Genomic DNA, 23,390 nt, shown 5'->3' with positions numbered 1-23,390 from the left:
GAGTACCCTAACCCAGGGGAACTGGTGTTAGACTGGGAGGCCTTGCAGTGCAAGGGCTAGGGCTTCATAGGATGTTTGTCCATTTGACATGACACTCATTGACCTGATTGAGCTCAGCTTTTAGGTTCTTGGTCCAGATTTAAGTTATCGGGATCTGGTATTTGTCATGAAAGGATTATTAGACACATTAATTACCTTTCTTCCATTTTAGTGTACTACTTTTATAAAAACAACTGATTCAAAATAATGTTCAGATTTATTTGTGAATATTTTAGAATATTCACATTCCAAAATATTCACAAATTCACATATTCCATATTTCATGTGGAATGTGAAATATGTTTTCAGGCACCACGTGCTAAAATGAACCAGCAGCGTTCAAGGAGGTTCAGAGCATCAAAAGAAGGAATGGAAGCAGCAGTTGAGAAGCAGCGAGTCAGGGAAGAAATATTGGCAAAAGGTAAAGAATATGCATCTTGAAGTTGGATTTTTTTGTAAGGTGTGCAGAATGGGGGTGGTGGTGGCAACTTTTTCTTACAAATAGGTAAGCTTTAAATTCAATGAAGATCCCAGAATATCCGGTATTCACTGTTGAGGAAAAGTCATTCATGAAATCCCACCAATAGGCTTAATAGGCTTGTTTATTTTCAAACTCTCAGTAAAAGTGAACCTTGGGAATAGGGAATTCTGGTGGAGAGTGCAGATTGTCAGCCCCTTTCAGGGCCAGTGTAGCTCTTTAACAAACCTTTATGTCTCTGTAAAATAGAAACACAGTAAATAGTTTTTACTGCTTTTCTCTGTGGCAGTTGTCACAGTCAGAAAGCTGTAGTTCTGTAAACATTTTCCTTAAATCAGCTTTGGCTTGCTTGCTTTTTGAAACTCAGAGGATACCTGGGGAAGCCAAAGATGATTCGATCCACATTTACAGACTGTTGCCAAGTTATTTGCATACTTTCAATATAGGTCGATGGAGCAGGCTCAGGATTCCTTCAGGTTTGGAGAGGTTGGGGTGGGGCGGGTTGTCGTCATTTTTGCAGTTTTCCAGAACCTTAAAATTCTTGGTGACTACATGGGTAGGAACTGACCAAGCCTCAGAAAGGCAGGTCAGGGGGTGTTGATGCCAGTTGGGACTGGTTCTCTGCCACCACACCTGTGTGTGAGTTAGGGTATGGTTGTAGCAGGGTGGTTTGTTTGGTATTCTGCTATGTAAGGGTGAATAATAGACCAGAAAAGCCATAATGTCTTGGCTCCAGAAAATTGCACTCTGCAGTTGAAAAAAGTTGCCATAGTATAATCAGCTCAGGCCTGTAATTACAGTAATTTTTATATTACTTTAATTTTGCTGGAAGTGTACAAGTATATAGTTCTTTTAGCTGCGTCTTGTAATTAAGACTCTAAAAATTGTATTTGTAACAATGTTTCTGATTTTAAGAATGTCTTCTTTTTTGAAGATGTGATGAAATATATTTGTTTCTTGAGAAGCAGCTAATAGTGATATAGAGGAAAAAATGGGATTTTTATATTCCTCTATCTGATAATTGTATTTCTTATCCTGCAAATCTGTGATGAACTTGGCATTTTAAGTTTCATTTTTCTAAGGCACCTTTATTTTAGGAACTGTTAACAAAAATATGGCCCCTAACTGGTGTGTGTGTGTGTGTGTGTGTGTGTGTGTGTGTGTGTATTACCCTCTTGCAGAGTGTAGAACTTCATAATTTTTATGTAACAATTTAGTATCTTTTGTGTACCATATATTACTTTACAGTCTTTTAAAACATAATTTAAAAGGCCGAATGTGGTGGCTTACCCCTGTAATCCCAGCACTTTGGGAGGCTGAGGAGGCCGGATCACTGGAGGTCAGGAGTTTGAGACCAGCCTGGCCAACGCAACGAAACCCCATTTCTACTAAAAACACAAAAATTAGCTAGGCATGGTGGCAGGCACCTGTAACCTAGTGTCTCTGGAGGCTGGGACCGGAGAATTGCTTGAACCTGGGAAGGCAGAGGTTGCAGTGAGCCAAGATTGCACTAATGTACTCCAGCATGGGTGACAAAATAAGACCCTGTCTCAAATAATAATAATTTAAATTTTAGAGATGGCATCTTAATTTCTTCCTAATGGGGGAACATTGTTCCTCAGATGACAAGACTTTTTTTTTTTTTTTCCGTCATATGTGTCCCTTGCAAAGGACTTTACTTTCTTTTGTATTTGAACTTTCTGTTTTTGTTGTTCTGGCTTATATTGAATAATTTACCCCACTCTTTATGGGGAGAACAAAACATTGCCTCTTTTCTCTAGGTGGTTTTCTTCCTCCAGAAGAAATAAAAGAAAGATTTGACAGCAACTGTATTACACCAGTAAGTAGTCTCATACTTTGCTAGCTATTGCTAACTCTTAAATGATAGGTTAATTTATTTATTTCTGTCATTTTAGGGAACTGAATTCATGGACAATCTTGCTAAATGCCTTCGCTATTACATAGCTGATCGTTTAAATAATGACCCTGGGTGGAAAAATTTGACAGTAAGTTTCACATTTTGATACTTCAGAAGGATTAGGATGATCATTTGAGGCTGTACTTCGATATGACTGGCATTATTTATCTTTCTGCCCTGCCCCATAAAATGTTAGTTGACTGTCAGAGGAAAGAAAAGCTTCCAGGGTTATTGGAGATGGGGTACCCTTGCATGATTAGGTTTTAGATAACTAAATTTCCTTTTAAAGCCGATTTTGTCCTCATATATCACAATGAAGCCATAAAATGGGATTCATAATTTTAAAAACATATATAGAAAAGTGATTTTTAAATGGAAATTTCCATTATTACATATCAAAATACAGCAAGATTAGTAAATTATGGGGCTGCCTTAAATGGCTGTGTTCCCAAATATTTAAGTAATATTTAAATGAACTTGTATGTAATTTTAGGTCCATAAGCTGGCTTTCCTATTAATTAGAAATGGTAAATTATATTTAATAGATATCTGTTATTGATTATTGGCGCATATATGGTTCGGCGCGATATCCTTGCATAGTAGTGAAAACAGTAGGAACTTGTGAATGATCAGTTTTTCTGATGGCTAGGTCTGACCCAGACATTTCATTCTTTTCCATTCCATGTAGTAAGTTAATCAATGAAGTCGTTTTGAAGACATACACACACACACACACACACACACACACACACACACACACACACTCTCACACACTCTCTCTCTCTCTCTCTCTCTCTCTCTCTCTCTCTCTCTCACCCCTACCTTATTTAGAGAATTTTCCCATAACACTGTTTCAGTTTTATATGCGCGCACACCCCCCACCCACAGACACACACACCACCTTACTCAGAAAAATTTCCCGTAACACTATCTCAGCTTTTTTTGAGACATATAATTCTTTTTATTTTTGTGCCTATAGAAAATTGGGGATAAGCTAAAAGTGTTAGGTTTTAGGTTTGAGGCAACTACTTCAGTTACAAGTATACTTAAAAAAACTGTAAATTTTTTTTATAGGTTATTTTATCTGATGCTAGTGCTCCTGGTGAAGGAGAACATAAAATCATGGATTACATTAGAAGACAAAGAGGTAAATCTTATTTATCAATATTTGATAATATGTTCTATTTTTAAAAGTCCACTGAATGGAAAATATTTGGTATGAAGTGATATTCTTGTGGTATATGTTAATATAAATATGTGTTTCTCTCTTGTTTAGCCCAGCCTAACCATGACCCAAATACTCATCATTGTTTATGTGGAGCAGATGGTAAGTTTCTTCTTTGGAATTTGCTTCTCTTGGATTAAACCATAGCAAGTTGATGGGTTGGTGTGCAGTAATGGATTATTCATGGTTACCTGAAAAGTTCCAAAATGCCTTCATTATTTTATGTTCAACAAGGAACTAGTATTGAATTGCTGTTTAATCTATGATCACTAATCTTTAATTTTTTTTTCTTTATTTTACATTTTTCAACCTTTTAACTCCTCATACCTTTAATACAGAAAATTTCCCAAGTGTTTAATCCTTAGTGGCCGTCTTTGTTGCAGGTCCACGTATTGGGAGGACTTCCTGTTAACTGGAAACTGCCAGGAAGTGTTAGGCTTTGGGGCTTTGCTGCTCATTTGGGTGCTGATTTGGGCTCTTCTTTGTTTTGGTATCTCATAGTAGTTTAATTATGGTAAGAATCCTCAGAGTACTCACTGTTCGGTGTTTTTCTCATTGTCAATTGATAGCTGATCTCATTATGCTTGGCCTTGCCACACATGAACCCAACTTTACCATTATTAGAGAAGAATTCAAACCAAACAAGCCCAAACCATGTGGTCTTTGTAATCAGTTTGGACATGAAGTCAAGGATTGTGAAGGTTTGCCAAGAGAAAAGAAGGGAAAGGTAATAACTTTGAGACGGTAGTTCTCATTAAGAAAAAAAAAATCTATTGTAAAATGTATATGACATAAAATACCATTTCAACCATTTTAAAGTATACAATTAAATAGCCTTAAATATTTAAGTTTCCTTGTTTTTCTTTCTTTCTTTCTTTTTATTTTTATATTTTTATTATTATTATTTTTTAAGATGGAGTTTCACCATAATGGCCAGGCTGGTCTTGAACTCCTGACCCCAGGTGATCCACCCACCTCAGCCTCCCAAAGTGCTAGGATTACAGGTGTGAGCCACCTCGGCCGGCTGTTTCTTTGTTTTTAAAATGGATAAAGAGAAGATTGTGGTTGATTAGTTTTTTATGTGCTTGTTTACCCTTCACAGAGACGTGTCTGTTAAAGCACTTTAAAATAAACCTGCATTCAAAACATGCACACACTCATCCTTTCTATGTAGCACTTTTTCTGAGATTGCCTGTATCTATATGAGGCTTAGTTCCCATTGATAATAATGCCCATAGCTAGTAATTTGTTTGTGGAAGTTATTTGTTTGAAATAGTTATTCTTCTTAACAGAAACTACAACTTCTTGAGACTTTTAAGTTACTCCCACTCTTTATGTGTTTTAGGTTTACTTGGTTATGTCTAGTCCTCTTTAGAGGGGCTTCTGTTTCAATAATATGGTGCCTCTTGAGTCATACAGTTTATGAGGGGGGAAAAAGAATATGATGCCTCTTTCAAAGACATTGTTAAGTGAAAAAAGAAGACAAATACAGTGTATGATTTCAGATATATAATACAACAAAGACAGTATCATGTATCTATGCACATCTGTTCACAGGGAAAGGGTACTCATTGGTTGAGTATAGGTCATTGGTGGGCGAACAGATTTGGCCTGTGAGCTAAGAATATTTTTCACATTTTTAAAGTGTTGTTAAAAACAAAACATGAAAGGCTATTCGACAGAGATCATTGTGTCCCCCAATAACCAGAATAATTTACTGTCTGGCCCTTTGCAGAAAACATTTGCTGACCTCTGGTGTAGGCGTGGTTGATTTTATGGTTAATTTTTATTTTAAAATGGTTTGGTAAGCTTTTTAAAATTTAATACTTGTGATATTAAAATGGATCTTACGTTAGAAAAAGCCTTAAAATTTGCTTGATTGGAAAAAGTTACTGGGCTTAGAATAGACTTGATGAATCTTCATTCTTATTCTTGCAGCATGATGAACTTGCTGATAGTCTTCCTTGTGCAGAAGGAGAGTTTATCTTCCTTCGGCTTAATGTTCTTCGTGAGGTATGTAGCAATAATCATTGAAATCAGCACTCTAAAGCAGGGTGCCTTTGATAGCTGTAATGGCAGCATTCCTTTTTGGTTGTAGTATTTGGAAAGAGAACTCACCATGGCCAGCCTACCATTCACATTTGATGTTGAAAGGAGCATTGATGACTGGGTTTTCATGTGTTTCTTTGTGGGAAATGACTTCCTCCCTCACTTGCCGTCATTAGAGATTAGGTATGTGCATTTGTGTATTTTTTTAAACTGCTGTTTTAGGCTTCTTGACTTTACTTTGCCTACTGGTTCTAACGCATAATGTTTGTCTCCTGCTGACAGGGAAGGTGCGATTGACCGTTTGGTTAACATATACAAAAATGTGGTACACAAAACTGGGGTAAGTTCACTCTTGATTAATTTCAAAACAGAAGTATTTGCTTTTACAAGAAGATCATTTTACATATATTTTATTACTTACAGGGTTACCTTACAGAAAGTGGTTATGTCAATCTGCAAAGAGTACAGATGATCATGTTAGCAGTTGGTGAAGTTGAGGATAGCATTTTTAAAAAAAGAAAGGATGATGAGGTAAAGTGTTTCTATTGCAGTAGCTAAAATTGCTCCTGTCTCTAATAGGCTATGATGATCCTGTGATTACTTTTAATCTCTTTGAGTGTGTTTTTATATCATTATGGTGTGTCAACACTAAAGTAATCATGAGCAGTCAGTGCTTTACTTTATAAAGGTTGTGTTGCTTGCTGTGTGAAAGTATGTATTGTACCCTGTTTAAGTTGCATTGTAATGTTTTTTTCTGTCTTCATAATCAGAATATAAATCCAAACACATTTCTGATCAATATGATTTCAAATGGGGGTTCCAAGGCTGGAAGACTCTTGGGATTGAACTAGTGGCTGCCATGTTTTGAAAGCAGGAAGACAGGTTAAGAAGAATTTATAATGTAGGGAGTGTGGGTTGTATTATATAAGCCAGGGCAAAGGGTTGGAGAATGTAGAATCTGTGAAGAGCTGCATCTCTTAAGAAATTGAAACAGAAAAAGAAAAGAAAAGAAAAGAAAATAACAAAGCATTTGAAAATTGATTGTATGTGATGGGTGAGTGCTTACATGCAAAGTCCAGGTTCTGGCTTGGGCGGTTAGGAGTTTGCTAGTGCCATTTACTTAGATAGCAAGCAGTAGGGGTGGAATGGGTTGGGGTGGGGACAAAGTAGAAATTGGTTTTATTTTGGAGATGTTTAATGTGAGTTGCTACAGGACACCTGAGACGAGAAAAGTTCATTAAGCAGTTGACTGTGTATAAAGCTCAGGGCAGAAGTCTTTTGAAAAGAGATTTGAGAACCATTAACTGATGGAAGGTACTTGAAATTAGGAGTATGAAATTGAACTCCCTGGGAGCTTGTAATGGAGTAAAAGTACCTTTAACAAAAGCCTAGGGAACCATGGACCTTGAAGGAGAAAGAGGAGCCAGTTCTAGAGACGTGGAAGGAAATTCCTGAAGAGAAGGGAAGCCATTGGTACTGCTCAAAGGGTCACAGTGAGATGGACAGGCACTTCGTCTGTGGACAAGGTTTGGGATCCCCTTGGTGAGCTGATAGGAGTGGAGGGACAGCAGCCTGGAGGCAGAGTGTTTGGAGGGTGATTGCAGGGGAGGCCAGCAGTAGGCAAAATGAGCAGATAATAGTTTCTTAGAAACAGTAAGGAAATCTTTTCAGAAACTGATTTTGTAAAAGTCATGTGGCTATTTTAAGCAGATAACAACATTATTACTGCTACATTGCTCCATGGTCTCCCAACATATTGAAATGTGTTATTGAATCTTATTTTCTGTTTTCATCAGCTTTTTATACTGTAGCTAGTGATCTCTTATTTTTAGAGCTTTGGGTGTCTTTTTATGTAATAGTCAGTTGACTGTAAGCACTCTTTCCAACTGTAAGCACTTACCAAAAGCCTTCAGTACTTGGTAATGTTTTTATGTGATGTCAAGAGGTTTTGCATACAGAATTCAAATTACAGACTAGCTTTGTCTGGAGGATCAGATTTCAACTGGAACAGACATTTTTAACTAAGTTTTCAACAATTACAGTGGCATCCCTTGATCTGCTGCTACATACTGTGCACCTCTTGGCTTAAAAACCTTGAGTTACAACAGCCTTCTAAGGTCTCTTTAGCAGACTCTGCACTGTAAGTTGGCATTAGAAGAGGAAGTATGGGATTTAGTAGATTCCATAGTGTTACAGATTTAATTAATATGATTTTCAACTGACCTGGCAGGAGAGGGCATTTTAAAGCTTTGGATCTTTGTTGGTGTCCCTGAAATCATACAGTGTCCTTCAGCATGATTGGACATCAGGGGAAACCCTCAGAAACACAACAGGAAAGTTTCTGGGTGTATATATATATATTTTCTGAGAAGTATGTCCCTGGCATTTGACAGGTTTCCGAAGGAGTTCATAGCACAAAAAGAGGAGCGATCCATAAGGTCCACCCAGGTGGTCTTCTGTTTGTGTATGACTACTACCCTTAGAGATAGGCATTTAACAGACTAGCAGAATAAATGGTAGAAAAAGGAATACATTAATATTTGTTACTGTCCATTCATGGTGGTTCATCTTATAAACCCAGCACTTTGGGAGGCCAAGGCGGGCAGATCACCTGAGGTTAGGAGCTTGAGACCAGCCTGGCCAACATGGTGAAACCCCATCTCTACTAAAAATACAAAAATTAGCTGGGTGTGGTGGTGGGTGCCTGTAATCCCAGCTGTTCCGGAGGCAGAGGCAGGAGAATTGCTTGAACCTGGGAGATGGAGGCTGCAGTGAGCTGAGATCGTGCCACTCACTGCACTGCAGCCTGTGTGACAGAGTGAGACTCCATCTAAAAAAAAAAAAAAAAAAAAAAAATTAAAGTTGAACATTTAGGCAAGAAATGAAGAAATGTGGTGTTTTTTATTATATGAGCTTTGACGTTTGCCTTTTACCTTGGGAATGTTCATTTATTAAGCAATTATTTGTTAGTGTTTTACGATGTGCCAGACAGTGTTCTGAGTGCTAGTGATACAGCCAAAAAAACAAAAAAGCAGATAGAAATCCCTGCCCTAGTGGAACTTACATTCTTTTGGAAGAGCTGTAAGATAAACCCAGTAACTAAGTAAACCTTGTTAAATGTTAGACAGTAAGTGCCACCAAGAAAGCTAACGCAGGTGAGGAAGCATCTGGGAAGGGAGAGGTTGGGCATTACACTTCTAGAAAAGGTGACGAAAAAGGCCTTACTGATGGCTGACTTTAATTGAAGACATAAAGGATGTGAGGGGCACACTGCAGATGTTTGCAGGAAGCACGTTGCAGGCAGAGGGAATCACCAGTGCCAAGGCTCTGGGGCAGGAGTATACCCAGGATGTTCACAGAATACCAAGGAGCCAGTGTGGAAGGAGCAGAGGAGGCAAAGGCAAAGCAGTAGGAGATGAAATCAGAAGATGGAGGGCCCAACCTGGTAGGACCCAACAGGTTATCATAGGACTGGCTATAGCTTTCATTGTGCATCAGTGTAAGGTTTTGAGTAGAGAAGTGACAAGATTTGATACATACTGTAAAAGGATCATTCTAGCTGCCATGTTGAAATTACTGTATGGAGGGAAAGGTCGAAGCAGTGAGCCTAGCCCAGTGAGGAGTAGTAATCCAAGGGAGCCTGGCTAGTAGCAGTGGAGATGGTCAAAGGCAGTTGGATTCTGAACATGTTTTGAAGGCGGAACCAGTGAGATTGGCTAATGGGTTAAAAACAGTGTAAGAGAAAGAAAGGCATCAAAAGACTGAAAGATGTTCTGAGCAAGCCTTATGGAAAGACTGGGAGGTGCAAAGGTGGGGTGGGAATTTGGACATGTGAAGTTTGAGATAATTAAATGAAGATGCTGAGTACGGAGAGGCCCTGGTTGGGGAGTAATCAGCGTGTAGATGGTGTTTAAAGCCATGAGACTTGGTGAAGACTCCCATGGGAAGAGAGAAGTGGAGAGGTCCCAAGTACTGGGCCCAGGGGAGCACCAGCATTAACCCATTTATGCCCAGTGTTCCATTATTGGAACGATAAGTTTGTGGGAGTTATTTATGTCCTACTGCTCAAGGTCATCACCAAGGTCTGATTTTTCATAGAAAAAATTTGCAGCCTCCAGCATAAATGAATTAAAAGGTTGGGGAGTTGAGGAGCATAGCAAGAGGGAAGATCAGGTGAGTGTAGTCTATTGGAAGCCAGGTGAAGACCGTGATCCCAGGAAGAAAGAATTCTGGTCAGATAAGGACTGAAAACTGACTAATGGATTTCATAATCTGCAAGTCACTGGTGACCTGCACAAGAGAAGTTTCACTGAAGATGGGACAGAAGCTTGATTAAATAAATCAGTGTTTTCTACATCAGAGGAGGTTTTAGATCCACTACCAGTGATCACCTGGGCTCCATGTCAGAGTGGGAAACTTACGTATCCAGCATTCAGCTGTTTGCCTGGCAGAAAGCACCAATTTCTTATTTCCTTAAGGCCTTATATTGCAGTTGGTAGGAATGACTTGGCAGTGCACCTACTACGATGAGCCTTAGTATGGTACCCATTGGCCCCTATTTTAGGCTGCAATGGCAGCTGCAGCCACCCTAGCTCATTTCAGTTCCTTGATACTCAGGGAAACGTGGGCATCGGCATGGGAGGCCTGCGAATGGCCCAGAGTTAGTAGGTTAAACAAGATGAACACAAAATTCTGTCCAGTTGAAACCGTGGCTGCATTTTGGAAATGAGTTGGGGTGGGGAAAGAATCAACAACGTAGGCTGGACCCTCTCCTGTGAATTAAATTGGCCTCTAATAGTAAGCCTTGCATACATCTGAATTTCCTTCCTTTTTTTCACTAGATTGATGTTTTTGGAAGCTGGCAGGGGTAGCAGATTATGTTTGCATAGACTCCCACTTCTCTCTTTTCTCTGTTGTGTCATGCATTCTACAGAGTAAGAGCCCTTTTTAGGTAACAGAATCTAAATTGTCTTGCTGATTTTTAAAAAAATTGTTACCTTATTTATTCACTACATTCAACTAAACTTTAAGAATTGTTGAGGTTTTTAAAAAAAATTTATTTGTATCTTCGCCATTTTGACAGCCTGTTTGTTTCAGGATAAAACCAAGGGTCTTTGTAATAGTTTGCATTTTCCTGAAATGATTCAAAAGCTTTCTGGTTAGAATTATGAAGAACAACTAAATTGTATCTAAATTCAGTCTTTCTTCCATTTGAAAGTTCTGATGCAGTGTTTTGAATATTTAGTCTTGTTGCCTAGTTTAATCATGTACCTAGATTTCTGGGGGTCGTCCTTTAAAACTTAAGTTGTCTTCCAAATCATTCCGGGTAATACTTAACTCTGACTTATTTGTGTAATTATATGACAGAATATGTGGATTTTATACTTTTAGGACAGTTTTAGAAGACGACAGAAAGAAAAAAGAAAGAGAATGAAGGTGAGTTGTGATTAATTTCGTGAAATTGGTAATAGCATAATTTTACAATGTGTTCATTACAGTAGCTTTATTCCTTACCCAGTAGGACTTGGTCAGGGATATAAATGTCCACCCAATTGCCTTTTTACCTGTAGAAAGAACACTGGTGTCGATTTTAAAGAAGGTCGTCTAGACCAGGCATCCCCAAACTACGGCCCCCTGAGGCCATTTATCCAGCCCCCCGCCACACTTCAGGAAGGGGCACCTCTTTCATTGGTGGTCAGTGAGAGGAGCACAGTATGTGGCGGCCCTCCAACGGTCTGAGGGACAGTGAACTGGCCCCCTGTGTAAGAAGTTTGGGGACGCCTGGTGTAGGCTCTGGTGTCTGAAGGGGATACACTTGAGTGGTGAGAGGTGGGTGGCACTTAGCTATTTGAATGGTTTTACAGCAGTCAAGTATTGTTTTTTAAGTAAAAATGGTCAGTCTTCTGTATCCTCTTGAAAGTTACTATATTCTTATTTCTACATCTTTGTCAGATTAATCTTTCTAGAACACAACACACTAAACTTGTTTCTTTGTTCTAAAAGCACCACTGACTCCTTAATCCCTTCAGAATCCAATTCTGTCTTAGTTTGGTGTTCAGGGTACTTTGTCATCTGGTTGAATTCAGCCATCCAGCGTATCTCCTGTTGTCTTCTAAATATACCATGTCCCTGCTGACTAAGAGTGTTGCCTTCATTTGGTACCTCTGAATGGATTTCTGACTTTGCAGCTCACTCACTTCTTACCTTTTCTGCAAGGCTTCCCTTCTTGGTTATGCCCATAGTACAGGTTGAGCAAGCCTTTCCTTTTACTCTGGTGGTTCCTACCTATGATACTTGTTTCCTTACTTGATTGCATAATGTTTTATAGTCATTTAACTTTTTTAGTTCTTGTTTTCTTGTCTTCCCTATGAGAGTTTCAAGCTTGTGGAGTTTAGGGACTGCCTTTTACTACGTTTTGTTAGATTTAAGCAATTTCAGGAAACTAAGAAAGGAGAAGCGTAGAGTTATTTATTGTTGTAGTGGGTTCTAAACCATTTAGACTGGGCAGAGGATATTTGGTTTCTACTGATACATTATTATTTTCTTTCAGTCAGTATCTTTTATCAGTTAGTCAAGACTATACTGTGTTAGCTATAATCATATCTAATTAGAAATAAATAGTTAAATTCTAGCAAGGTGAAGGGTAAATAAAAGTTGTATTTCCACAACAGTTAACCAGGTGTGGTGGTGTGCACCTATAATTCCAGCTACTTAGGAGGCTGAGGTGAGAGGATCGCTTGAATCTGGGAGGCAGAGGTTGCAGTGAGTGGAGATCGCACCACTGCATTCCAACCTGGGCAACAGAGCGAGACTCCATCTCAGGGAAAAAAAAATTGTATTTCCTAAGTATAACTCAAACTCAACTTTTTTTTTTTTAAACCTAAATCCTGATGATATTTTTATGTGCCTAATATTGTGTCTTGAATGTTTTCTGAAATTGTAAATAAGCAATAGGGATTAGCATAATGAGATATGAATAGATTTTATGTTTCAGGACAATGATTATATGTACTTTTAGGGCTGAGTTATTAAGTATTATAGGCTATTTCAGAAGGTGTAAGTTACCATCAAAGTGTAGACAACCTTGTAATGTTAATGAAGATGATTTGGTCTTTTAGTGAGTTTAGTAAAGTGCTTACAGTTAGGATTTTATTCCATTGCCCTCTTTTCTTTCTGTCATCTAACTGCGTTCTGATTTAATTTTAATGTATATGTTCGTTTCTGTTTATGTTAGAGAGATCAACCAGCTTTCACTCCTACTGGAATATTAACTCCTCATGCCTTGGGTTCAAGAAATTCACCAAGTTCTCAAGTAGCCAGTAATCCGAGACAAGCAGCCTATGAAATGAGGATGCAGAATAACTCTGTAAGTGGCTTACTTTTATGTGGCATTTGAGAGTAGTGAATATCACATACCTCTTGCAGGGGTATGTGTGTATGAAATTTTTCACAGCCTGGAGTTTCGTTTTATAGTTTTCTTAATTGCTTTGCCTCAAGATATTTTTAACTATGTTAAGTCCATCTTTATCAACGTAAAAATATCTGAATGATGTGAAAGAAAAGCATGTGGGATTGTTGATGCATTTGAATATAAGGAGATCACTAACTCCAGTCTGGGTGACAGAGTGAGACCCTGTCTCAAAAATAAGTTAAGTGGTTGCAATGTTTTGTAATGCAGATGAACCACACACTGGTTCCCCTATCTCCAAATAATAGAGTGATGGATGGTGCTAGAAGCTTGTTAGGGGACATCCATATGTCTCAAAGCTGGGGCAGGAGGAGGAGGATGGGTTTTATTCCCTTATTTCCCCTTTCCTTCAATGGGTAGTTGTGAGCATTTTGCAAAATGGTATTACTTAGGCATAAACTCTGGCTCTCCAATTCAGGATGGAATAGATCTGAATAAATATCTTAAGGTAGCCCTTAGTATTTAAACTTTGGTTGATCCCTGTTTGTGAACTCAGCAACTGTATGCATTTATTTGCCTTGTGGTATTCTTCCATATTTGAACTTTGTAATTCAAACTCCAGAAGCAAATCCACCTATCCTGCAAGGCTGTACTTTGTTCACCACCTTCCTATTGTAGTGGAAATAGACCATGAGCTCTCACAGCACCCAGTGAGACAATAGCAGGGCTGAGGGCACAGACCTTGATCTAACAGTAGAGGAAGGAACATACACTTTTTATAGGATATATCCAAGGAAATTGAATAAACTTGGATATTGTTGTTACTCTTGTTAAGTTATCCTGTTGATGCTCATTTGGAACAGGAATAGCTGATGACCATCATTCAAGATTTTACTGACTACCATCCCTGCAGAGCAGAACTGAGAGTGACTGTTGTCAAATGCTCTGTTGATAAATATTTTTTTTAATTTTGGGAGGCAGATAGGTTTAAACTTTGCCAGCTGTGGTTGCTTTGAGAAGGATTCCAGTGTTATCTTTAGGTGCTGTAGGATTAGGACCATAGGACCAGACTGTTGATCGATAACATTTGCCAGAGGAGTAGTAATGGGGAGATTGGCGATGAGGCTGCTTCTTTGATTCTGTCTTAATTAACTCCTCTGCCACAATTATTTCTATATAGAGGAGATGTGGAATTTGAATCTTTGCAGAGTGGGATTTTCACCTAGAATGTTCTAAATTTAAGGAAATTATGAAGCCAAATTATCAGTTCATTTAAAGGGAGCCATTAAAGTTAGGGATTTCTGTTGTTTTATTTTTCTGAGCTGTTGGGTTGTGGTCTCTAGTACTTGACTACTGATGACTAACATTCTTAGTGTTTTAATAAATAGCTTTCATTTCCTTATATATGTGGTTTTATATTTAGTATTCTTCAGTGTGGTTTCCTTATATGTAATTTGTCTGATTAAAAAACAGCTCAAGAAATTTGAATGAATTTCTGTGAATCTTGTATGTTCAGAAAGTATTTTTATTGGTAGAGGCAGAGCAGTGGAGATATAACATTAAATAGTGAACAGCTTTTTTTTCTAGAAAGTATATTATTATTTTTGTTTTCTAAAGATAGAGTTTATATCTTGTTAGTCAAGAATTAATTTTGTTTAAGTTTGCTTTTTACACAACTTCTCTGTATATAGACAATTAATGGGAATGTTGCTCTTATAATTTAATCCAAATGGATTAGTGTTTGGTGGAAAAACAGGAGTGATTACTTACTGAATGGTTAACCACTGTGCACGGGGTGGGGGGTGGGGGAGCATGCCAATAATCTTTCACATGTATTGGTGCATTTAATCCTTGTAATAATGTGTAAGGAAACAACAGTGTCATCCCCATTTTAAGATGAGGCTCACAGAGCTTAAGTAATAAATTGTTCAAGGCCACACACCCAGTAAAGGTTGAATTTGGAATTTTAGACTTAGATCTGTCTAACTAAAAATACCTACCTTGTTTTCCAAGTACAACAGTGCCTTCCTGTATTTATTTTTATTGGGGTTTTTTTTTTTTTTTTGCAAATATTATCTGTACCTTTTCATCAATAACATTGACATTATATGTTTTTAAAAGAGAAATGCTCTAAGCTCTATGTGATATATGATTTCGTATTGTTTTAACTTTTCTTGACCTATGGAATGAACTGCGTTATATCTTTGAAATGGCCTTCAGTACTCTCAGTTTTAAAACAGTTCAGTTACTTGAAATATCTAATAATACTGTGAGTAACAGAGGAAAAAGTTTACTGTGGAAATGATTCTGCCACTTATGTTTTTGATGATTTGGTCCGTTAGCCTAATCAACCAAAGTTGCAGAAGATTTTCTTTTAATTTTTAATGAAATATTAAAATATGTTAGGATTATATTAAAATAAGTTAATTAAAAGTAACCTATTAATGTTAATTGAGTTAGGTACAAAGGGAAGATAATACTGAATTTAAAGTGGCGGCTAAGTCTTTGAAATATCAATGAAATCTGCATTTTTCTAAGATGACTAGTAGATTTTTATTTTTAGATTGATTTTTAAAACAATATATAAAATAATTTAACACAGTCTCATTAAACTTTTCGCAGTGGTTGTAACTAGGTTGAACACTTACCATTTAACTACATTCTCACCAGCGTTGACTATTTTATGTATTATTACATCTATATTGTTATATATTATATGCTCTATAGGTAATACATTTTATATATAATATAGAACTATACATATATAAAAAATATATGTTATATGTATATTTTTTCCCTCATAGCTTTGCCATTTGGTAGGTGGAAAATGATTGTGAATTCCTAACAGGAATTGTTATAATTGATTGTCACAAATGATTGTGAACCATCAAAGGAAAATAAAATTCAAGTAGTATAATTTAAAAAAATCCATGGAATGAAAACTTTTTTCTTAAGAAACATTTTTTTTTTTGGCCCTAATAATGGTAATTCTTTTCAGTTTAAGCATAGGAAGTTTGGGTATTATATTATTTCTTTTGAGGGAAAGTGGAATGGAGCAAGATCAGTCTCTGTATTTTCTGAATATGTTTATCCTATCTACATAGTAGCTTTAAAAATGTTACTGTAAAACACGGTTAAGTAGTGGTGGCTGGATATACCTTCTTACGTAAAATGAATGATGAAATCCTTCTTCAATAATTGCAGAGTCCTTCAGTATCTCCTAATACGAGTTTCACATCTGATGGCTCCCCATCTCCAATAGGAGGAATTAAGAGAAAAGCAGAAGACAGTGACAGTGAACCTGAGCCAGAGGACAACGTCAGGTGAAGCCATTTTTTGGTAGCACTTTGTTAGCAAATTGCTGAAATAGATGTGGTGTAATTAATGCCATTTAGCTTAGAGCAGCAGTGCCTTCAGATGCTTGCCTGTTATCTTTTTATCCACCAGTAATTAATGTGGAGGGTTAGAAAAGTCAGTAAATTCCAGAGAGATGGGTAAGCTATAGCTGTTAAACCTAAGTGTCTAGATTAGTATGCGTGCAGGCTTTCGTCCTCCAATCCACTTTTCCCTCTGAGACCAGGCACAAGATCAGCTAGACATGAGGTGTTAGCTCTGACTATGTGATCTGAATGTTGCTGTTTGGAGACTGATTAAATTTTCAAGCTGCTTAACCTAGAAAATTCAGTTAGTACTTAGACACTTAATATAGTTTGCTTTAATCTTCTCAATTGAAAAAGTTCTTCCTCAAAATGAAACATGCAGAAATCATTCTGTTAAGAGATCAATATGTATGTTTTTGAAAAACCACAAACTTGGATATGCACAATTATATTTCATGACAAAGGAGTTTCCCTTTAACTGTATACTTCAAATTTATAATAGGAAGCTGGTTCTTTAATTCATCCTGAAGTTTGAGATCATTATTTAATAAGATTAACAACCTCTCATGTAATTAAATCCAGATTTGAACCGTGGGCTCCAAGTGCAAAAGGCCAACAATCTCAATAATTGTAGCTCATTAAGAATTTAGGAAAACGATCTATTTCAAAGGTAAACAAGACAGTAGTCACCTACAGCTCATGCTTCTTTCACAGGACATGGAAAGTATGTGATTTGTGTTTATGATTAAACTTTGCAAGGGTCATGTGTGGTTCTGCATTTTTCTAACATCCTTTGATACCAGGTCCATGTCTACTTGTGAGCGAAAATTTTCTATGTATATCTTTAGTTTCTGTCCTCTACTTTCTGTACTTTGGATTTTCCCCTTAGAGCATGTCTTTGGTTTTGTTTACTATGTAGCCATCATGATCAATACTAGTTTAATAGGTAACTTGATTTGTTTAGTATTTTATTGTTTAATACTGGTGCTGAGGATAATCAGAGTGGAAATGCCTCTATGAAAAAATGCTTGGGGCTTTTAGCATTTTTTCATTCATATTTTCTGTAAAATAATGATAATCCACCTTATGGATAAGGGGATATTTCTAATTGTTTTTTGAATCGTTTGTATTGTGGGAGGGGTATATTAGAATTGATATAGTATATTCTGAAATGACTACAATTAATATGTGAAATCTGATAAGTGGAAAAGAGGCCTAAATGGAGAATCATATTGATGTTCTTGATCTGTTCTGATGTTTTTAAAAGTGTTCTTTGGCTTCTTCATGTTTCTTAAATGTTAAATCTTAAAGAATAAGAAATGGATTCTTAAAAAAACACAATATATTGGGTGAAAATGTGGTTGGTCACATTGTATTTTCATTGATGAATGATAATTTAGTGGATTCTTTGACCTGCTTCTAGATTTTACCATAACATACATATGTTTGTGTGTGTATATGTATACATAGATATATAGAGATATAGAATGTGTATGTCTCTCTATATATATCTCTATCTCCTTTCCTTAAGCCATCAACAGCTCTTAGCTGAAAGAGGGATAAGGCCCAAGCAAGGATAGAGAGAGTAGGTATACACATAATTTCTGCCTAATGTCTAGATTATTCTTTTATAAACTATTTTTTATATTTAAAAAAGTTACCTGTGCAGTCTTAAGTAATTTAGTTGACTCTTTGTATAGTTTGAATATATTTTAACAAACTAAGGAACTCGAAATATATAAAATATCTTCAATATTTGAATCTTAAAATGTAGCTTTAGAATTGTGCAAAGAAACATGTAAAGCAGTATTAAAATTTGAGCAAACGTGTTCTATATCTTTTTCAATAACATTTCTTAAAATGTGGTTTTATAATGGTCTTAACAGAATCAGTGATTGGGATGTTAGTGTTTAACTGTCTTTAAGTTGATAATAAATCCTATGAAATTAAACTTTTTAGAAATAATGAAAAAAAAAGAAATAATGAAATGAATCTGTGTTAGCATGACTGTTTGACTTTTTCGTATTTCCCCTGGATATTAAATATAAATTGAATTGGGGTGTAAATTGGTAGACAGCCTGTTACTGAAGGTGTGTTAATTCAGCATAAATGAGCTGTGCCTGGTTTTAGGTTATGGGAAGCTGGCTGGAAGCAGCGCTACTACAAGAACAAATTTGATGTGGATGCAGCTGATGAGAAATTCCGTCGGAAAGTTGTGCAGTCTTACGTTGAAGGACTTTGCTGGGTTCTTAGATATTATTACCAGGTACAAAAAGAATATTTTCCTCTGAATTTGTAGTCAGTGTTTTTCTACTAATTTCTTCTTTTTTTTTTGAGACGGAGTCTTGCTCTGTTGCCCAGGCTGGAGTGCAGTGGTGCAATCTCGGCTCACTGCAACCTCTGCCTCCCAGATTTAAGCATCTCCTGCCTTACTTAGCCTCCTGAGTAGCTGGGATTATAAGCGCATGCCACCACACCTGGCTAATTTTTGTATTTTTAGTAAAGACGGGGCTTCACCATGTTGGTCAGGCTGGTCTCAAACTCCTGACCTCGTGATCCGCCCGCCTCGGCTTCCCAAAGTGCTGGGATTACAGGTGTGAGCCACCACAGCTGGCCTAGTAATTTCTATAATAGTACATATTATTGAGCTATATTCTGAAAACAAACCCAGGCTCATTTTTTAAAGTTTTCTGTTCAGAGGTTCATAATTATAAATGTTTGTGGAGACTTTGAAGTTTCTTAGGTATTAGTATATAAACAAAGCTAATTTTTGTTAAAAGTATTGTCAACATCAAGTAATGTGGTTGACTGTACTTTGTCTTTAAGATGATCAGAGTTTAGTTCTTTTTAAATTGGAGTTTAAAAATAACTGAGTAATGAATTGACAGTCACTAAGTGACTGAAAAAAGGACAAAGCCTGAAAAATACCAGTAAGAATTCTAAAGGAATTTGAATGCTTCCATCTTCATAATATAGTGATGATACATGAAGTGCATTCTAACTGGAATAACCTGTATTCTACCTTTTGATAATTGAGATGTCACATTGGTGAGAGATTAGGTAGACATACTGAGGATTGTTAACACTGATAGTTAATATTTGGTTTTGTGTTTAGAGAGCAAACCAGATTAAATTTGGTATGACCTGGGAATAGATGAAGTTTGTTGACAAGTACAAAGTAACACAGTGCACTGAGTATTGACTGTTAAGTACTCTGCATGTTTTACTCTTACTGTCAAGATTTAAATTTGCTAGACATGGTCAAAACACATCTTAGATCTCTCTTTCCTATGAGTATAACTTGCTTTTGTTTTCTTTTTGGTATGTTTACTCACATGTTTTTATAGTCAAAAGAAAGTTGTCGCCGGGCGCGGTGGTTCAAGCCTGTAATCCCAGCACTTTGGGAGGCCGAGGCGGGTGGATCTCGAGGTCAAGAGATCGAGACCATCCTGGTCAACATGGTGAAACCCCGTCTCTACTAAAAAATCCAAAAATAGCTGGTCATGGTGGCACGTGCCTGTAATCCCATCTACTCAGGAGGCTGAGGCAGGAGAATTGCCTGAACCCAGGAGGCGAGGTTGCGGTGAGCCAAGATCGCGCCATTGCACTCCAGCCTGGGTAACAAGCGAAACTCCGTCTCAAAAAAAAAAAAAAAAAAAAAAAAAAAAGAAAGTTGTCATGTGAAAATACAATGGTGAATTGTAAAATGAAGCTCGTGGCTGTTTTACTCTCAGCCACTGTTCTAATAATGTCTCTAACCACCTTACATGCTCAGTAAATGTCAGCTGCAACTGCTCTTGGATTTATTTGATGATGATAGCTCTAGAGATGGAAAGAAATGTCACTATGTATTTTAAAGATAAAAATCTTCACCAAATTCTGTTTGTGAGTATAAGATTTGACATTAACTACTGATTTTTCAAAGATGCTTTGCAGTATTTTTAAAGGCAAAGAGCCATTGATATGAATTAGAAACTTCAAACTTAAACAGTTTTTAGGAGTCATGGAAAAGATAGTATTTGGAATATATGCCAGAAGTCATGTGTTTTATAAATAGAATATTATAGGTTAACAGTCTAATTTTTTTTTTTTTAATTGTCTCCATCATTAACATAGATTTTCCTTTTTGTTGTTATTTTTTAATGATTCTAGGGCTGTGCTTCCTGGAAGTGGTATTACCCATTTCATTATGCACCATTTGCTTCAGACTTTGAAGGCATTGCAGACATGCCATCTGATTTTGAGAAGGGTACAAAACCGGTAAGCTTAATTATTTAAAGTCTTAAAATTTACAGAATTTTGGATTAGATAATAATCTTGGATATTTTAACTTTTTTATTTTTGCAGTTTAAACCACTGGAACAACTTATGGGAGTTTTTCCAGCTGCAAGTGGTAATTTTCTACCTCCATCATGGCGGAAGCTTATGAGTGATCCCGTGAGTCTCTGTATTTTGAATGTGTGGGTGACAGGATTTTCATCATACATTTTATTAATATTAGTTACAATTGCCTTTGCAGCTGATAGTTAAAATAGTGAAGTACAGAAAAAAAGTGTTTTGAGTTTTTTGTATGTTTTTTACTCCACATACACATCTTTTTCTTGCTTTCTTTGGCCCTGCACAGTAAATAAAATCAGTGTGTTTTTGGGAGAAATTTTTGTAACAGTCATTTTGTTCTCTGGCTATCTGTAAGTCTTTAATTTTATTTATTCCAGCCATGTATTGTAGCCACCAGAGATAAGGAGACTGCCTTACACCAGGTCACCTGTGAACTTGTTTTATATGCTAGCTAGAAAGAGTGAGACCCAGCAAGGAAGTAGGAAGTGTTAGGGTGTGTAAACCTTTTACTGTCTGCCTGCCTGTGGCCCATAGTTGTCAGTTCTAAAATTCTTCTACAATAATGCTTTTCCTTTTCATCTTTTAAAATAAATTGTTCATTTTGTTTTAGTATATTTGTGATTAATGACCTAATTATCTCTTTAACATTCTTTAAAAGGAATGCACTTTATTTTCTCATCAGGTCTTATAACTTGAATGAAAGTCCTATCAAATTCTTTATAACAGAGATGTGTGACTTCTGTTTCGATTCTTTACTTTTCTCCCCAATGCAGGATTCTAGTATAATTGACTTCTATCCTGAAGATTTTGCTATTGATTTGAATGGGAAGAAATACGCATGGCAAGGTAAAATTTAGACGTTCTTTTCTGGTAAAACTGTAAACATAATTTTTGAAATGAAAGAATTCTGTAAAAGATAAATATTTTAGCCTGGGCATCATAGTGAAATCTCATCTCTACAAAAAAATACAAAAATTAGTGTGGTATGGTGGCTCACACCTGTGGTCCCATCTACTTGGGAGGCTGAGATGGGAGGATCATTTGAGTCTGGGAGGTCTAGGCTGCAGTGAGCTTTGACTGTGCCATTGCACTACAGCCTAGGGGACAGAATGAGACCCTGTCTCATAAATAAATATTTTAAAAGGTGAATATTTTAAGAATTGTATGTGAAATGTTGATATTTCTCCATCCAACTTGGGATTAGCAATGAATAGTAGTAAATTTAATTATAACATTGTTACATGTGAAATTTCAGTGCTGCAAGAGAAATAACACTTGAGGCCGGGCACGGTGGCTCAAGCCTGTAATCCCAGCACTTTGGGAGGCTGAGGCGGGTGGATCACGAGGTCAAGAGATCTAGACCATCCTGGTCAATGTGGTGAAACCCCGTCTCTACTAAAAATACAAAAAGTTAGCTGGGCATGGTGGCATGTGCCTGTAATCCCAGCTACTGAGGAGGCTGAGGTAGGAGAATTGCCTGAACCCAGGAGGCGGAGGTTGCAGTGAGCCGAGATTGCGCCATTGCACTCCAGCCTGGGTAATAAGAGCAAAACTCCGTCTCAAAAAAAAAGAAAGAAGTAACACTCGAATATAAATTGTCTCAACAAGGCAATTTACGTCTATAGAAGGGTGCGTCTCACAAAAGGAGCAATGGTGAGCGCACACTTGAACAGGAGAGGGGAAGAGGTTTTTATCCCTGATGCAGCCCCTACTGCTGTGTCATTCTCCTGTTGGTTAGGGTTAGACTGCACAGTCTAAGCTAATTCTGACGGGCTATCGAGAGCAGGGATATGAGCCAGAGTGGCGGGGTAAGTGGTTTGGTGGGAAAATCACTTATGCTACAGGTAATTAAAGGTGACTCAAGGTTAGTTAAGTTGACCATGGGTGACTCAGGTCAAAGCAGGTGCCTGGAATGAGTCAGGATGGAGCAGGGGACCAGGGGAACAGATTTGAGCTACTGAGTAGAACTGGTAGAAAAGGCTGTTTACAGGCCGGGCGTGGTGGCTCATGCCTGTAATCCAGCACTTTGGGAGGCTGAGGTGGGTGGATCACCTGAGGTCAGAAGTTCAAGACCCGTCTGGCCATCATGGTGAAACCCCATCTTTAAAAAAACAAACAAATAAATAAATAATAAAAATTAAACAAAAAGAAAAGGCTGTTTACTGGAAGTACAAGGAAGTTAAACTTAAAAATGGAGGACAAAGGACTGAACATACTGACATACTGATTCTTTGAGGAGAAATTTAGAACTCATTTCATCCAACAGTTCCCTCCTCGTGAATTTTCTTTACAGCTTTCTCTTCAGACTTCCTTAACATGTCTTGGCTTAGTTTTGCTTGATTTTCTAAAAGAAGCAGCTTCTCTGAGTAAAGTGGAGGGTTGGTTAAGGGAGGTTTTACTAAGTGTTGCTTCTTTGAGTCTCTGCACTAACCCATGGATGCATGGTATGATACAACACCCAACAATGAGTACACCACTACTGCTGTGGGAGAATTAAAAATTGAGCCTATCATTCCTTTCCATTTACCAAACCATTTTCCTAGCCACCGTGTAAA

At 37.2% G+C, this 23,390-nt stretch overlaps 1 protein-coding gene across 1 annotated transcript in view; it reads left to right on the top strand.

Moving 5' to 3' along the window:
* Nucleotides 1-23,390, top strand: part of XRN2 (5'-3' exoribonuclease 2) — a 92,484-nt gene that overhangs the window by 22,664 nt on the left and 46,430 nt on the right. The window contains exons 4-20 of the mRNA XM_003933152.4: nt 349-460; nt 2,299-2,357; nt 2,434-2,523; nt 3,510-3,582; nt 3,712-3,762; nt 4,230-4,387; nt 5,599-5,673; nt 5,759-5,892; nt 5,992-6,049; nt 6,133-6,240; nt 11,101-11,145; nt 12,944-13,075; nt 16,322-16,440; nt 18,628-18,763; nt 20,650-20,757; nt 20,845-20,934; nt 21,609-21,681. Of these exons, the coding sequence (XP_003933201.1) occupies nt 349-460; nt 2,299-2,357; nt 2,434-2,523; nt 3,510-3,582; nt 3,712-3,762; nt 4,230-4,387; nt 5,599-5,673; nt 5,759-5,892; nt 5,992-6,049; nt 6,133-6,240; nt 11,101-11,145; nt 12,944-13,075; nt 16,322-16,440; nt 18,628-18,763; nt 20,650-20,757; nt 20,845-20,934; nt 21,609-21,681 (1,621 nt within the window). The remainder of the gene's footprint in view (nt 1-348; nt 461-2,298; nt 2,358-2,433; nt 2,524-3,509; nt 3,583-3,711; nt 3,763-4,229; nt 4,388-5,598; nt 5,674-5,758; nt 5,893-5,991; nt 6,050-6,132; nt 6,241-11,100; nt 11,146-12,943; nt 13,076-16,321; nt 16,441-18,627; nt 18,764-20,649; nt 20,758-20,844; nt 20,935-21,608; nt 21,682-23,390) is intronic.

This window comes from Saimiri boliviensis, chromosome 9, assembly GCF_048565385.1.
Source record: "Saimiri boliviensis isolate mSaiBol1 chromosome 9, mSaiBol1.pri, whole genome shotgun sequence".
NCBI lineage: Eukaryota > Metazoa > Chordata > Mammalia > Primates > Cebidae > Saimiri > Saimiri boliviensis.
This window is presented reverse-complemented; position numbering and strand designations above follow the sequence as displayed.